This window comes from Dreissena polymorpha, chromosome 4, assembly GCF_020536995.1.
Source record: "Dreissena polymorpha isolate Duluth1 chromosome 4, UMN_Dpol_1.0, whole genome shotgun sequence".
NCBI classification, from domain to species: domain Eukaryota; kingdom Metazoa; phylum Mollusca; class Bivalvia; order Myida; family Dreissenidae; genus Dreissena; species Dreissena polymorpha.
Genome location: NC_068358.1, coordinates 134,218,836 through 134,235,711, shown reverse-complemented (window position 1 = coordinate 134,235,711; position 16,876 = coordinate 134,218,836). Strand labels below are relative to the sequence as shown.

The 16,876-nt window shown below is 35.3% G+C and overlaps 1 protein-coding gene across 1 annotated transcript; it reads left to right on the top strand.

The window, feature by feature from the left end:
• Positions 1–6,040: 6,040 nt before the first annotated feature.
• On the top strand, positions 6,041–15,264 carry LOC127878993 (elongation factor Tu-like). The gene is made up of 3 exons (XM_052425572.1): positions 6,041–6,318; positions 9,911–10,097; positions 12,813–15,264. The coding sequence occupies exons 1-3, from the start codon at positions 6,064–6,066 to the stop codon at positions 13,820–13,822; spliced, it is 1,452 nt and encodes a 483-aa protein (XP_052281532.1). The 5' UTR covers positions 6,041–6,063; the 3' UTR covers positions 13,823–15,264.
• Positions 15,265–16,876: the final 1,612 nt, after the last annotated feature.

The window sequence follows — 16,876 nt, the reverse complement described above, 5'->3', positions numbered from 1 at the left end:
CTGTGACAGTCCTATTTTCTCACTGTCTGTGACAGTCCTATTTTCTCACTGTCTGTGAAAGTCCTATTTTCTCACTGTCTGTGACAGTCCTATTTTCTCACTGTCTCTGACAGTCCTATTTTCTCACTGTCTTTGACAGTCCTATTTTTTCACTTTCTGTGACAGTCCTATTTTCTCACAGTTTGTGACAGTCCTATTTTCTCACAGTCTGTGACAGTCCTATATTCTCACAGTCTGTGACAGTCCTATTTTCTCACAGTCTGTGCCAGTCCTATTTTCTCACAGTCTGTGCCAGTCCTATTTTCTCACAGTCTGAAACAGTCCTATTTTCTCACAGTCTGTGACAGTCCTTTTTTCTCACAGTCTGTGACAGTCCTATTTTCTCACAGTCTGTGACAGTCCTATTTTCTCACTGTCTGTGACAGTCCTATTTTCTCACAGTCTGTGACAGTCCTATTTTCTCACAGTCTGTGACAGTCCTTTTTTCTCACAGTCTGTGACAGTCCTATTTTCTCACTGTCTTTAGGTTTTGATGCCCTTAGTCTGCATATTAAGTAACATAGAAAAATAAAAGCGCTGAAGGCACTGAAGTTGTTTACTATTGCAAAATCTTAGAAACAACTCATTTGTCAATAGTAGGTTAGAGCTTTTTAAATCGCAAGTTTGAAATGAACACAACATATTCTATACACAATAAGATAATCGATGAAAATCAATAAAAAATAAATCTGCGAGAAAAAAAAGTAAGCAATACTTTTTACTCACAAATAAAATAGTCATAAAAGCAGTGCTGTTGACCCATACTTTGTTATTGATGCATAACTTGTTACCCTAGCAGTTCACACAGTCTCAACCAGTCTCTGACCTTTACATCCGTATGGACCACTTATGCGCTTTTTTCGGCTTAGATGTTTTACTCAGCTTTTCACCTTAAATGACCTTTCCATAACGCCAGCAGACACAAATGAATACATTTGAATATATTGTTGGCTGATTTGAGAGAAATCGCCTGAATTTTGACTACATCGCTGTGTCTATGCACAGCGAAAAGGATGTAACAATGATCAGTGTACGGAAATCCAGACGACTCTCTGTATGTTTATACAACACAAACTGTTGCTGTACTCAGTAAGCATGTCTGGAAATCATTCCTGAACACCTGAATATGCTATCCTTATTTGCCAGTTTACTATATTTATGCCCCCCTTCGAGGAAGAGGGGGTATATTGTTTTGCACATGTCGGTCGGTCGGTCCGTCCGTCCACCAGATGGTTTCCGGATGATAATTCAAGAACGCTTAGGCCTAGGATCATGAAACTTTATAGGTACATTGATCATGACTGGCAGATGACCCCTTTTGATTTTCAGGTCACTAGGTCAATGGTCAAGGTCACAGTGACTCGAAATAGTAAAATGGTTTCCGGATGATAACTCAAGAACGCTTACGCCTAGGATCATGACACTTCATAGGTACATTGATCATGATTGGCAGATGACCCCTATTGATTTTTAGGTCACTAGGTCAAAGGTCAAGGTCACAGTGACTCGAAACAGTAAAATGGTTTCCGGATGATACATGTAACTCAAAAATGCTTACGCTTAGGATCATGAAACTTCATAGGAACATTGATCATGACTGGCAGATGACCCCTTTTGATTTTCAGGTCACTAGGTCAAAGGTCAAGATCACAGTGACTCGAAACCGTTAAATGGTTTCCTGATGATAACTAATGCTTACGCCTAGGATCATGAAACTTAATAGGTATAAACCCGAATAATTTTCAGGTCACTAGGTCAAAGGTCACAGTGACTTAATTAGGCCTAGGATCATGAAACTTTATAGGTTTAATGTGAAGAACACTGCACCTAGTATGTTGATATGTTTAACCTGCTTCCCCTGAGTTCTAGCATGAGTGTGTTACCACTTGATCAGTGATATGTTCAAACTGACCTGAAGTGATTGTGTGTTCGGAAGTTTATGCCCCATGCATGAGGCTGCATTATATTAAGACCAGGAGTGTTTCCCAGCATCGTACTGAATTCACTTACGAGACCCATGCAAATTGGAAAGAATTTTGAACACAGCTGCAATTTCCAATTCCTATATGTTGCTAAATGAACGGTGTCTTGTGCGGTGGAGACGAACTAGAGTAATGGCGGAAACCTTTACTTGTACAGTATTACAGCCACTAACCAACCCACGTGCACAAGAAAAGGGAAATTAACCAGATGTTGCCATGATATAAATCTAATATTAGCTTGGAGTCGACTACTGGTATACAAGGACACACCTGTACAAAATGTTCCGCCCGGAATTGAGACGGAATTTTTGACACTTCCGCCTGGAAAATTGTTGATTCCGCCCGTAATATAGTGGTTACAAGAAAGAATGTTTTCCAGGCAGAAACGAGGCAGAAATGGGCGGAATTAGGGGCAAAATATGCTAATGAGGCGGAAATTATTTTTGCATGCTGACACGGGGCGGAATGTGCTAATGAGGCGGAAAATATTTTCGGGCGGAAATTAGACTGGGATGGAAATTCCGGGCGCAAATTAGACTGGGATGGAAATTCCGGGCGGAATTTATTTCCAGGCGGAATTGACAGGAGAATATGTTAATGATTCCGAGGGGGGGGGTATTATGAACTACTCCGGTACATACATAGCTCCTTAAGCTACTGATGGATTGACGGACATTAAGAGGTCACAACAGCTAAAAAAACTTTAAAAATCAGAAAAAAAACATGCACCTTTCAATCTTTATCCAGATACAGTCAGTCATAAAACAAACCTTTTTTGCAGATGACACAACATACTTCATTGATCGAACAAATAACTCATTCACTGCTTTAATAAACGCAATACATCGACTGTAGTGAAATAGTGGCTTCATACTAAATACTTAAAAATCAACAACTATGCTAGTTGGTTCACTAAAACATTCACTAATTAGTCTAATTAAATTTAAGGAATAAAAAAACTTTATCTGGACCTCTGCTGGAGCTAAAACACTAGGTTTCTATGTCACAAATGACAAAAATTTCGATATGGCAAAAACATTCAAAAAGATATAGACACCTTTGACTGGCCATTATATTTTTTATATTATGTGAAATTAACTGCAAAGATAACTAGCTTGACCATTCATTTTAAATGTTATAGGTTAAAACCACCCCCGAAACAGATATTACTGACTTAAACAATATAACTCAAACTATAATAAACACAGCATTATAAGAAAACAATACAAAGTAAATATAGAAACAAACCTGTTTAATAGTTCAGAGCATTTAAAAAAAGTTCCATCATAACTCACTGAATCGCTCTTTTCGCCTTTTTTACACACTGAATGTTGACTTCCACATTTTACTTAATTATTTCAGAATGTTCATCAAAGTAAGACTAATTCATCATATTATTAAAACTTCAAATTAAAAAAGTCCAATCATTGCTTTGAAACTGCATTGCAAATTTTCAAGCCTGAGTAACAGGTCTTACAAACACCCGCTCTTATTTTCAAAATTCTGACTCACACACTGAGCCAGTGTCTGTCCTATCAGGCTGTTAGAATCATATTACCCACGCATTCTTTGTTTACAACTGGGGGAATACAAACATACAGCCACCAAATTGACATCTTAAAACAAAACACTACTGATAAACATGGATAAATTTACTGCATTTCACAACAATTTTCAACTTGCATCATACATCCCTTAATCAAATTTACTCTAAGACCCTTAATTCAAAGATAATTTAAATACATAGTAGATTTACATGTACTTTAAATGTTGTAAGGTAAATTATCATAACAAAGTGATTTAATTATAAGGTCTTATTAAAATAAGCCTGAGCCAAAATATATATAAATTTCATCCAGAACAGTTTACATGTATCTAAGTTAATTATTTTCCTATAAATTTTGAGGAGTGATTGAATGAAACTTGCAGCTGAATTTGTGGATTTAAGTCCTATTTTTTCAGTCATTCCAGCCTTAAATTTGTGTCATTTCAAGCTCATTTTAGCTTTTTTTGCATGGGTTAACTATTGTATGAATTGAATATAAATGTTGTTTTCCTTGTTTATAGCAAATGTTTCCTACAATAACCATTTAAAATCTGAAATCAGAACAGAAATTCTTTATCAATAGTTTTTTAAGTCCAACATTATGCCCCAGAAAAATGTATAAGTATGAAATTCCGCCCGAGTTATTTTTCTTAGTCAGAAAATCCGCCCCAGACAAATTTTTATGTCCCCCACTATAGTAGTGGGGGACATATTGTTTTTGCCCTGTCTGTTGGTCTGTCTGTTGGTCTGTTTGCGCCAACTTTAACATTTTGCAATAACTTTTGCTATATTGAAGATAGCAACTTCATATTTGGCATGCATGTGTATCTCATGAAGCTGCACATTTTGAGTCGTGAAAGGTCAAGGGTATCCTTCAAGGTCAGAGGTCAAATACATATGGCCAAAATCGCTCATTTTATGAATACTTTTTCAATATTGAAGATAGCAACTTGATATTTGGCATGCATGTGGAGCTCATGGAGCTGCACATTTTGAGTGGTGAAAGGTCAAGGTCGTCCTTCAAGGTCAGAGGTCAAATATATGTGGCCTAAATCGCTTATTTTATAAATACTTTTGCAATATTGAAGATAGCAACTTGATATTTGGCATGCATGTGCATCTCATGGAGCTGCACATTTTGAGTGGTGAAAGGTCAAGGTCATCCTTCAAGGTCAGAGGTCAAATATATGTGGCCCAAATCGCTTATTTTATGAATACTTTTGCAATATTGAATATAGCAACTTGATATTTGGCATGCATGTGTATCTCATGGAGCTGCACATTTTTAGTGGTGATAGGTCAAGGTCATCCTTCACAAGGTCAAGGTCATCCTTCAAAGTCAAACGTCATATAGGGGGACATTGTGTTTCACAAACGCATCTTGTTAAGTATGAAATTTCGCCAGAGTCTTATTTCCACCCGCAATTGCTAATGAGTTCCGCCTGGAAAATATCAAGAGACATGGTCTTTTTGGGACGGAAATCAATTTCTGCCTCTAGTCCGCCTGGAAACAATAGTTTCCGTCCCAATTCCGCCTCATTTCTGCCCCAAAATTTCGTACGGGCGATCATTTACTTTTATTTTAATCCTAGCCATACTTTCAAATAGATCAGACAAGAAGCACAAATTGAATATGTTTGAATTTGATTAGTTCTTCACCAACTTCAAGCCTGATAAGCTTAAGCAATTGGTTAAATTATTAGCCATTGTCTTCACAAAGGTATTCCCGCAAGATTTTATTTTTAGGTAATGTAAACTTTTATCTTTTACTATTGTCATTGTTCTTATATCATCCCAAAATGTCTAATCGGGGAACGCATCTTTTTCCGAGGATAGTCCATCTACAGAAGGCGGGTCAAAATAAGATTGTGAGCAGCAGAGGAAGACTGGGACGGACACCTATGCATAAGACTGCAATGCCCAGGCGGTGGCACTTTGAATATCACAAATTGTCCTTGAATGGAGGTTCTTAGCATGCTTTTAGCATAGTTCAGGGCCAGGCTTTGGTAGGTGCCATCAAGATAAGAAGGAGGCCTTGCTTGCATAGAGAGAGAAAAGATATTTATTTATGATCGTCAAACTTTCTGAAGTCTGAAGCCCATCACAATAAAGTAGTCATGCCCTGCTTTTTGAGGGGAGGGGATTAAGGTAACATAAGGAAGACACAATTGTCTTGTACTTTTTTAATAACCTTATACTGACAAACATGCACTACTTCGAGTCAAGTGGCACATAATGCAACCTCAGACGCGGAGGTACCTGTAAATAAACTTATGATGAAACACAAACATACTAGCTACAGTTTTATAACTACTGGCTGTCAATCAATCAAATGTTTGCTTCATGCCTTAGAAGTATAATCTCGTTATCCTCATCATAAATATGATTTTAAATAAACATTTTGTACATAAATATCTGTTGATAAACAAAAAATATTATATTTTATTAACTTAGAGGTGTGTAACCCATACATTTCGGTGGAGTTCAAAATCCAATATGGCAGCGCCCTTGAGGACAGTTGCTTTTCTCAACGTTAAGAAAATCATAAATTTTCCATGTTTAACATTGACGAAACGTCGAATATGTGGGACAAATATTGCTAATTTAAACATTTTAAAAAGACGGCGCACGTTATTTTCACAGGTTGAGGTGTTGTACTCCACTACGGTTGATGGAAAGGAACATTGTAACATCGGGACGATTGGCCATGTTGACCATGGAAAAACCTCGCTAACTGCGGCGATTACAAAGGTGATTGTCATGTCAATATGTCTTAAAATGAACATTGATTGCTTTTGTTTTGTCCCATTTTCATTGATTCGCAGTCATTAGTGCAAGGCTTTGCCTTGTGAAAATTATTTATAATATTCCCCTTATTCTCATAGGGACCGTTAAGTAAAAATATTCTATTATACTACATATATATACAAGGGATACAACTGTGAAAATTCCTACACAAAAATGGTGTAAACAATAGCGAAAAAATTGCTTCCAAACGCAATAAATACACCAATTAAACTGTATTACAACAGCCAAGACATTTATCTTTCAGAAAATAATACACTTGGCAATAAATAAAGAACAAGCTTTTCATTGAAATAAGAGAGAAAGTTTCATTCAAAATGCTCAAAAATCCTTACTTGGACACAGGTGTGCACAGCTGAAAACTGAGAATTCTAGAAGTAATTGTTGTATTACTTTGTTATAAAGCTCTTTTGCTGGTACATATTCCTTCGATAGTTTTTTTTCACAGTAAAATAGAACATAATTACTATTTAGTGAGCATATTTTGCTAGAAATTCACATCAATCTGCTTCAATTTCACAATGACAATGTTTTACTTTCATTTTGGATAGTTCACATGTATTTCTAACATGCAATTTTATTGGTTGAAATTCCACTGCAGTAATAAATCCAGCCATTCACGTTCCACGTAACATTACCTGACAAATTGCATACAAATCCTTGACGATAGTAAAAATGTAAACAAATTTAATATTTACGGTGTTTTACATATATGCAGTTACATGCAATTATGGAAGGTGTCTACTTTGATTAATAAAGTGTCTATGGATAATAAAACAAGGTAAAATTTGCTCAACTTCTCTGTAATTATTAAATTATGAAACAAAATGTGTCTAAGTGGGTGTGCACACCTGTGTCACATTTCGAAAATAATACCGTTTTTCATGAAACTTTCGTTTCAAACACAACTATGAACACTTTTACTGCTATAAACATGGTTATTATCTGATAGATAAATGTCTGAGCTGTTGTTATTCAGTTTTTTTGGTGTAATTATTGCTTTTGGAAGCGATTTTTTTGCTATTGTTCAGACCATGATGTTGTGCAGGAAATTTGACAGTTGTATCCCTTGTATATATGTATATAGTATAATAGAGTATTTTTTACCTAACGATCCCTGTGCCTATTCTCAGAGTATTGGTCGTCCTCATCATAGTATATTGCCTTTAACGAAAAGCCTGGAAAATTAATGTTTTTTTCAATTTAAGATGTTTCAATTTATTTCATGGTTATCAATTACTAATACTACTATAATGACGATCATTCTAATGATTTCTGGTGTGTGTTGGAAAGTAGGTCATGTTTATTCCAGGGTAATACTATGATTTTTAATTATATAACACAAAATTATGTTATTTTTTTATGGATTAATGCCAGCTTTATCGAATATTGTATGCCGCTTATTTTGTAATAACACATAGAAATATTTTAAGAACAACATGAGCAAGAGTTTGGTTTTTCCATTAAGTTTCTTTTTAGAACAAGCACATGTGCACAGTAACAATCTTAAGAACCAATCAGAAGGGCCGATACTATTAGAAAATTGTACATGAAACAGATTACTACAGGGAGCTACCTGTAGGCAGTATTTTGTCAAAACATTAACTGTTTAAATGCAGTTTTCGTTGTTATGACCCAGCGCTTCCGTTAGTGGACGTCCGGGTGTAATTTACGCCCGAAAACGGCAGTCATACGTCCATTATGCAAATGGTGAAAGTTCCTTGGACGTCGATATCTGCATGTACGCTATTTTCTAATACACAACATGTACAAATGTCAACAGTAAATCGGGTTATTCAGACCAATAACTCCACCTAAGAGCTATTGTTATCAATGAATTTCTTAAAGTAAGTGGCCAATATTGATTTTTCCAGCTGTCAATCGAATTCTTCTTGTTAAGTGCATCAGCAAATCAGCACTCAGTGAGCCAATACACGCCAACCACACATGAAGCTGTATACAATAATATTAGCAACCTCTGCGCCACAAAGTTTTTATTCAGCAATCAAATATTTAAGTACACACTTTCCCCGAGGAAGAATGACATGATGTACATGAAGTCTAATTTTTGCATGATTTTCATCTGTACTTATAATACACAAGAAATGTTTATTTGTTGGTAGAATTTTCTTAACTTTCTGTGAATAATAAAATCTGGGAATGATTTCAGATAATACGTTTAATTTAAGTTATTATAGGTATTTGAAAATACTAAAATTGAATAATGTATTTTGTTATATAAACAGTCATAACACATTATGCAATAAATAGTTAAATAACATGTTTTGAGATTGCCAAACTATGCATACATATTGTTCTACGTGCATGAATGACCTGACAAGTTATATCGCAATTCTGAATGAAGTGTACTCTGTAAAATTTAAAGAAAGAAGCGTTTTATACTCCGAAATTCGCTTTCACCTATGTAAACTTTTCTGAAAGGAGGTACATGTAACATTTTAAATTCAGTCTTTGATTTGTCGTAATTACTAAATATGACCAGTGCTTTATGCTTTAAAATCGCGTCACATGATTAACACATGTTCAATGGGAGTTCTCCCATCCCACAATTCAATTTGTATATGCACTTGCGTAAATTTGCAGACGTCAATATTGGCTGTACTTTGGTTTTGAAAATAGCAATCAGATTAATACTGGATTATCGGGTAATGGATAGAGTTGGAACATGTACATATATTAAAATTCTGAAATAAAAGTGGGACTTCAAAATGTATGTCTGGGACGTCCAAAATTTTAGGCTTGGAAGTCAGGACTTCCAACTTTTAAAAGCTAATAAACAGAAGCGCTGTATGACCAAGAATAGACATTTAACCATAAATTTTCATACAACACTCAAGTGTTTTTTGTATTTTTTCACTTTCAAAATTCGATTTCTTGATTAATTAAATGCTTCCAATATTACTTTCTACATTATGCGTGCAATTTGTGGCCATTCATTGTGGTAACATTCTACATCCGAGAGGACTTTGTCTCCTTCTTGCATTATGGTTTGAGTCTCTACGGCCTTTACCGATCCAATTATGACCTTATTTGCTGCTCATCAGTATCTTAGGGTTGGAAATGAAGCCTTTAAAATTTGAATCTAGTAAGAAAGGTCTAATATTAAATTAAACTTACTTTTCTTTAAAGGGACTACAAATGCGTAAAAATACATATTTAAGTTGTAAAGGATTAATACACGCGAGAAATCGTATACAAATTTTGTATGTGTAAATGTTTTTGCATACTTTTATTTATGTTTATACCTCTGTAGCTAAAGGCCCCTGGGAAAGGCCTGTTACTAATTCTACTACTATTACTAGAAGTGGACACAAGAAGTCCAATCTTCAAGAAGGTCTTTATTCTGGAAATATAATACAACATAATAAATGAAAGCATCACATGGTGTTTAACATGTATTAATTACATATTCTTATGTCATTCTCATAAAATATGTATACCAATTTCCAACACCAGCTCATTTTAAATTATGATAAGCCAGCAACTTTTCTTGAAATGATTCATTTTTTGTTTGAAGGTCCTTGCTGAGACCAATCCTAAGATCAACAAGTTTATTGACTACAGTTCTATTGATCGTAGTTCAGAGGAACAGCGACGTGGCATTACTATCTTTGCCACGCACGTGTCCTATGAGACAGAGAAGCGTCACTACTGTCACACAGATTGTCCAGGGCATCTAGATTTCATCAAAAACATGATAACTGGTGAGAGGAGGGGACTCAGATTCTCTCTCAGCACTTTTTAGCTCACCTGAGCACGACATGCTCATGGTGAGCTTTTGTGATCGCTTTTTGTCGTCTGTTGTTCGCCGTCAACATTTGCCTTGTTAACTCTCTAGAGGCCACATTTATTGTCCAATCTTCACGAAAGTTGGTCAGAAGATTGGTCTCAATGATATCTTGGATGTGTTCGAAAATGGTTACGTTTGCTTGAAAAACATGGCTGCCAAGGGGCGGGCCATTTTTCCTTATATTGCTATATATGGCTATAGTAAAATCTTGTTAACACTCTAGAGGCAACATTTACTGTCCGATCTTCATGAAACTTGATCAGAAGATTTATCCAGATAATGGAAGAGTTTAAAAATGATGTCGGTTGGTTGAAAAAAAATGGTTGCCAGGGGGAGGGGCATTTTTCCTTATATGGCTATATATAAATATATATAGTAGAACCGTGTTTGCACTCTAGAGGCCACATTTATTTTGCGATCTTCATGAAACTTGGTCAGAAGATTTGTCCCAATAATATCTTGTTATCTCAGGTGAGCGACTTTGGGCCTTTCAGGCCCTCTTGTTTGTCTATTACTTTTACTTTAAATGCGGAAACTCACTCCAGAACGTTTACTGTACCAAAGCTGTTTGTTGTTCATGAGTTATTAGTGTAACTAGTACTATTTATAAAGTTTCAATTTAAAGCAAGCACATATTTATAAGTATTATTATTGTTGTGTGCATGTATGACTAGAAGTCACTTTGACTTATGATGGTAAATTGGTAATGTTTGAGAATTAAAAGATGACGAAATGAATGAATTACAAAATAAGGAAAATGCAGACACAAGGATATATAACACACTATCAGAATTATCTGACACATTTTGATCTGGTCCGATAGATCTTTAGTGCCAGCCATACTTTTTGTGTGACAAAAGCATTTCAAGTTCTACGCATTTCACAGTGCAGGTCTGACTATAAACCTTGTTTTATGACATTGTGTTGAAGACTGTCAGACCAGTTGTAGAAACACCTCATTAGTTTGTCAATGTCAGCATACTTCAACACTGAACTTTATGCATGAGTATTTTAAAGTTTAATGATGAAAATATAAGTTTTTGTACCGGACTCCGGGTAAAAGCATAAAAGAATGTCCTGCTAACACACTTTTATCATTTATATGGTAAAACATGCTAATGAACAAAACCAAGTATGAATAAAGCACAAAGGTCAAGCATTTCATTAATGCAAAGACCACAACTAATTGATCAGTTGTTTATCAAAAATCAACTCAAAAAAATTACAGCAAGGCCAATAAATATAAAAATGAAATGACGCAACAATTTATTTTTTTTTTGGGGGGGGGGGGTTCAAACCCAATACATTGGAGCAAGAGAACACAAAATTATATATTGTTTATGAACATTTTTGGAAAAAATATTTTGAATTTAAAATGCTAACATTTTGTTACTTTAACACTGACGAAAACATAAAGTTGAATTTGTCATAAAATATATATTCGCTTACCTAAAATGCTTTAATTCTCCTTTTAAAAATATGAATATTTTTATTTATTTTTATGTCCCCCACTATAGTAGTGGGGGACATATTGTTTTTGCCCTGTCTGTTGGTCTGTTGGTCGGTCTGTTGGTCTGTTGGTTGGTTTGCGCCAACTTTAACATTTGCAATGACTTTTGCAATATTGAAGATAGCAACTTGATATTTGGCATGCATACGTATCTCATGGAGCTGCACATTTTGAGTGGTAAAAGGTCAAGGTCAAGGTCATCCTTCAAGGTCAAAGGTCAAATATATGGGTCAAAATCGCTCATTTAATGTACACTTTTGCAGTATTTCAATATTCAAGATAGCAACTTGATATTTTGCATGCATGTGTATCTCATGGAGCTGCACATTTTGAGTGGTAAAAGGTCAAGGTGAAGGTCATCCTTCAAGGTCAGAGTTCAAATATATGTGGCCAAAATCGTTCATTTTATGAATACTTTTGCAATATTGAAGATAGCAACTTGATATTTGGCATGCATGTGTATCTCATGGAGCTGCACATTTTGAGTGGTGAAAGGTCAAGGTCATCCTTCAAGGTCAGAGGTCAAATATATGTGGCCTGAATCGCTTATTTTATAAATACTTTTGCAATATTGAAGATAGCAACTTGATATTTAGCATGCATGTGTATCTCATGGAGCTGCACATTTTGAGTGGTGAAAGGTCAAGGTCATCCTTCAAGGTCAGAGGTCAAATATATGTGGCCCAAATCGCTTATTTTATGAATACTTTTGCAATATTGAAGATAGCAACTTTATATTTGGCAAGCATGTGTATCTCATGGAGCTGCACATTTTGAGTGGTGAAAGGTCAAGGTCAAGGTCATCCTTCAAGGTCAAATATATGGGTCAAAATTGCTCATGTAATGTCACTTCTGCAATATTGAAGCTAGCAATTTTATATTTGAAATGCATGTGTATCTCATGGAGCTGCACATTTTGAGTGGTGAAGGGTCAAGGTCAAGGTCATCCTTCAAGGTCAAACATCATATAGGGGGACATTGTGTTTCACAAACGCATCTTGTTACAAAATGTAAGTGCAGTAAAACTGACAAACATCTGATCAATTTGTTGTTGTTGCCTTCACTGGTATCAAGTTTTTGTGATGCAAGCTATAAAATAATATTAATTGACTCCAACAGGCGCAGCTCAGATGGACGGGGCCATACTGGTGGTCGCAGCTACGGACGGTACCATGCCACAGACTCGAGAACACCTGCTACTGGCCAGGCAGATTGGCCTCGAACGTGTCGTCGTATTCATCAACAAGGCAGATATAGTGGACCAGGAAATGTTGGAGCTTGTAGAATTAGAAATACGGGATTTGCTTGAGGAGTTTGGCTATGATTCCATTAACACCCCTGTGATATGCGGCTCTGCGTTGGCCACGCTTAATGGCGATGAGGGGAAATATGGGAAGCCTTCTGTAAGGAAATTGACAGAAACTGTTGACTCTTACATCAAGGTGCCGAAGCGTAATGTCGATGCTCCGTTTAAAATGCCTGTTGAGTCAGCCTTGAGCGTCCCTGGGAGAGGTACAGTCCTCATCGGAACGATTTCTGAAGGAAAAGTTAAAACCGGTGATGCAATGGAATTGCTGGGATTTGACAAGAAAATCCAAACCAACATTATAGACCTTCAGGTTTTTAAAAAATCAGTCCCAGAGTGTAAGGCCGGAGAGAACGTGGGGGTGCTGGCTCGTGGAGTGAAGACGGATGATGTACGCAGAGGAATGTTCCTTGTTAAGCCTAATTCGAAAAAATTGACCAATTATTTTGAAGCTCAGGTCTATGCTTTGAAGCCTACTGAGGGTGGTCGTACTAAGCCAATACTGAACAACTATATGCAGCCCATGTTTATGTCACTGTGGAATCTAGAGGCCTGTGTTCAATTTCATGCAAACACACCCATGATCATGCCTGGTGAAACTCAGAAAGTTAACATTTTGCTATCAAAGTCCATGGTTGTTACAGAGGGTGATAAGTTCACAATCCGAGAAAACACAACAGTTTTATCTGGGATTATCACACAGGCTCTGCCCATGTCGGAACAGTCCATTGTGGGTTTTAATAAATTGAGGCCGATACAGATGAAAATTGCCAGTGGAAACTCGGCTGTTATTGCAAAACGAGAGAAGAACAAGAAAAAATAATCCAAAGGAAATATGATATTAATTAATGGAGACTGATTATTTAATAAACATAATTTACTCTTATTTTTCTCACCACTTTCAAAATGGTACATGATCGGTCAAATCAAAGATCTATAAAAAAAAAACATGTCTATTTATAGATCTTTGGAAAAATTGAAAAAAGAATGTGCATTTTTTTATCAGTATTGGGATTTTTTTTACATGTTTTAAAGATGTCAAAAGGGTTTCAAACCAATTAGTTTATTCAATATATTATTAAATTATTGTGTTTCATTTACTTTTGTATTGATGGCACTTGTTCACAAGTTTTTATAATTTTGAAAAATGTCCATAAATATGTTTATTTACAAATCTATAATGTTTTCAATAAATTATAATAGCAAGGAAAAAAGCTTTTAAAAATATTGCCAACTGCTGGATCTCTAGGACATCTGGAAGCAGAAGCAAGTGTACTACTAGTGCAAGATGCAGGCTTTAGTACTTCTTAATATTATTAGTGAAACATAAACTTACAGTAGAACTTGTACTCAACGTTTTTTTCAAAACATGGAAAAGCCTTAAAAAGCTTAATTATTTGACCAATTTTGAATGATATATATCCATTTGTGAACCAATATTTTAAATTTTATGAACCAATATTTTAAATAATACTTTTAGCCAGGAGTGTTATTTTGCTTGATTAAGTATAATAAAGACATTTTTTTCTATGACAATTGTTTTGAAAATTTATCATTTCACTAAACTCTGAACTTCAGAAAAGCATCTTGAAATATGAATATGATATGTGTATGATGTAGATCTGTAAGTGTCATTGGGATACAGGTTTGCATTTTAATTTACTTAACACTAAATATAAAAACTGTCCATACCCTTGTTAATTGTTAACAAATCCTTTAAATGAGATGAAATAGTGCTCCCTTGTGGGACAAGCAGTACAATAGCACTTGTTTCCATTATCACCTGCAATGTACATGTATATATTAAACAATGAAGTGTAATTGAAACCAATGGATAACAGCGTCAACAAAAGCAGTTACCTTCCTTTGCATTTAACAGTAATTGATTCTCAATCTTTTCAGGTACCAATATTGTTTTATTTCTACTTTGGGAATTTTAACCTTTAAATTGGGGAAAATGGTCAAAGAAGCAGATTTTGAATGTTACCATTTTTCAATACCTACGTTATGTACAACAAAATTCTGTATTTTTTCAGGCATGTAAATCGCCAGCAAATATCAAATTTTGTATTAAAAAAAAACAATCTTTGTTTTCCTATGTTTAAGATTTTGACTTGTCTTAAATGTGTTTTGCATGTTATAAAAAAAGTGTTGAATATTTTAAGTATTAAAAACAGTGGTGAATAATTCACAAGTGAGATGTTTTTCTTATTATTTGTATAGTTAATGTTTACAATTAACTTCCTATAAAATTTTACAATACAAGGTATTCCTGTTGGCTCTTTTTTCTACCTAAACAATCGTCCAAACACTTTGTGATCTTAACCTTCATTGTATTCAACAAAGTTCATGCAAAAACAGTGGTCTGCTGAGCAAGAACTCGTTTAGACTTGATTTCCTTTTGAATTTTCACCTAAACATCATATACAATTCTTAATTTGGTTTCAGTTTAAAGCATATTCAACACAGCAAGGTGGGGAAATCGAATTCAACTTTCGTTTTTTTCTCAACCTCTACGAGCAATGACTCTCTGAGCCTCCTAATCTTCAATAAAAGACTAATACTTTTCCATAAGATCAGGTTTTCCACTCAACTTTTTTGCGATATGTAATACTCTTTATATTGCTAAACAAAAACGATTTTGTTGCTCTTTTATGGCAACTACTTGGTGTATCTACTTTTTAATGAATTTTATTTTTGACAACTACAAAATACTATTTTATTGCGTTTTCGTCATCGTCTCATTTCCATAGTTTTCTGTCTCACCTATGGACTCTAAATGAAAGAAAACTACGAGGCTTAGTATCAATGGTATTAAATTATAAGCCCAACTGTCAATAGACGCAGACGTGATTGAACAACTATCATTTCACTTCGCACTTCTAAATAGTATGTCAAGGTAAATTACTAATGATCAGTAGTGCATAGGAGGGTAATATTGGTATTATGCCATATTCCTCTGACAGCTTATCTCCAGACCAGTCGATGAAAATGGGAAGGTGTGCCACTGCTCTTGCTGCATAGTGCATAAAACACATTTTTGCATAATGCAGGTCCATTTTTGCCTTTTCACACTTGGTTTGTATTTTGTTAGACAATAGCAAACACTTTGTAAGCTCCTGAAAGGTATTGCTAAAGTTAACATTCACTGAACTATCTTTTGTTTTCTGGACTGTGTAGTAATCACTGCAAAAATGTCAACAAACGCCTTTCTCACTTTCCTTCCTTTTTTTAGTTTAAAAAAATATTTGCCGTGTCTTCATATATTTTAAGTTATGTTCACAACTTTGCAGTGATCCCTACCAATCTGTTAAAAAACTGATTTCTTACTCTTCTTATTTTTTCAAATTTTCATTAATTTGCTTACCATGGGATATGGAAGTTCTGATAATAATTTAAAGCACCTGCGCTCCACATTCACTGTGTATTTCATACTAAACTATACAATGCTACTGAAAACCATCATGTCTTGTGCTGAACTTCTGATAGCTAGAATGTGACATCTGCTAGTGTGTTGTTGATATCCTGAGTATGCAGTAGTACCTGTCGACATGAAAGTTTGATGGGGCTTAACTGTAAGACAAGTCAAGTCGCAGTTGCGTAGTGGATATGGTGCAACCCTGCGATCTGGAGGACATAAGTTCAACCTCCATTGTGGGAGCATTTTTAGGTATCACCAAACAAGAAATATCTTTAAAAAAGATATACGGCGTTGATTGTGGTCGATGTTTATGAACGATCAAAAGTTATCTCTATGAGATAAAAAGTAGCGGATGCCTTTTTTCTGCGCAGTTCTTAGCTACATCACAAGCAAATCAATTACGGGGTGTTGCGCCAGATTTCGTGGCTTATTTTGCTTATGTGATATTTTTACTCA

Excerpts from the sequence above, each read along its gene's own strand:
- LOC127878993 (XM_052425572.1), top strand. The coding sequence starts at position 6,064 with ATGGCAGCGCCCTTGAGGACAGTTGCTTTTCTCAACGTTAAGAAAATC. Across the intron at positions 6,319-9,910 it reads TAACTGCGGCGATTACAAAG|GTCCTTGCTGAGACCAATCC; the intron begins GTGATTGTCATG and ends TTTTGTTTGAAG. Across the intron at positions 10,098-12,812 it reads CATCAAAAACATGATAACTG|GCGCAGCTCAGATGGACGGG; the intron begins GTGAGAGGAGGG and ends TGACTCCAACAG.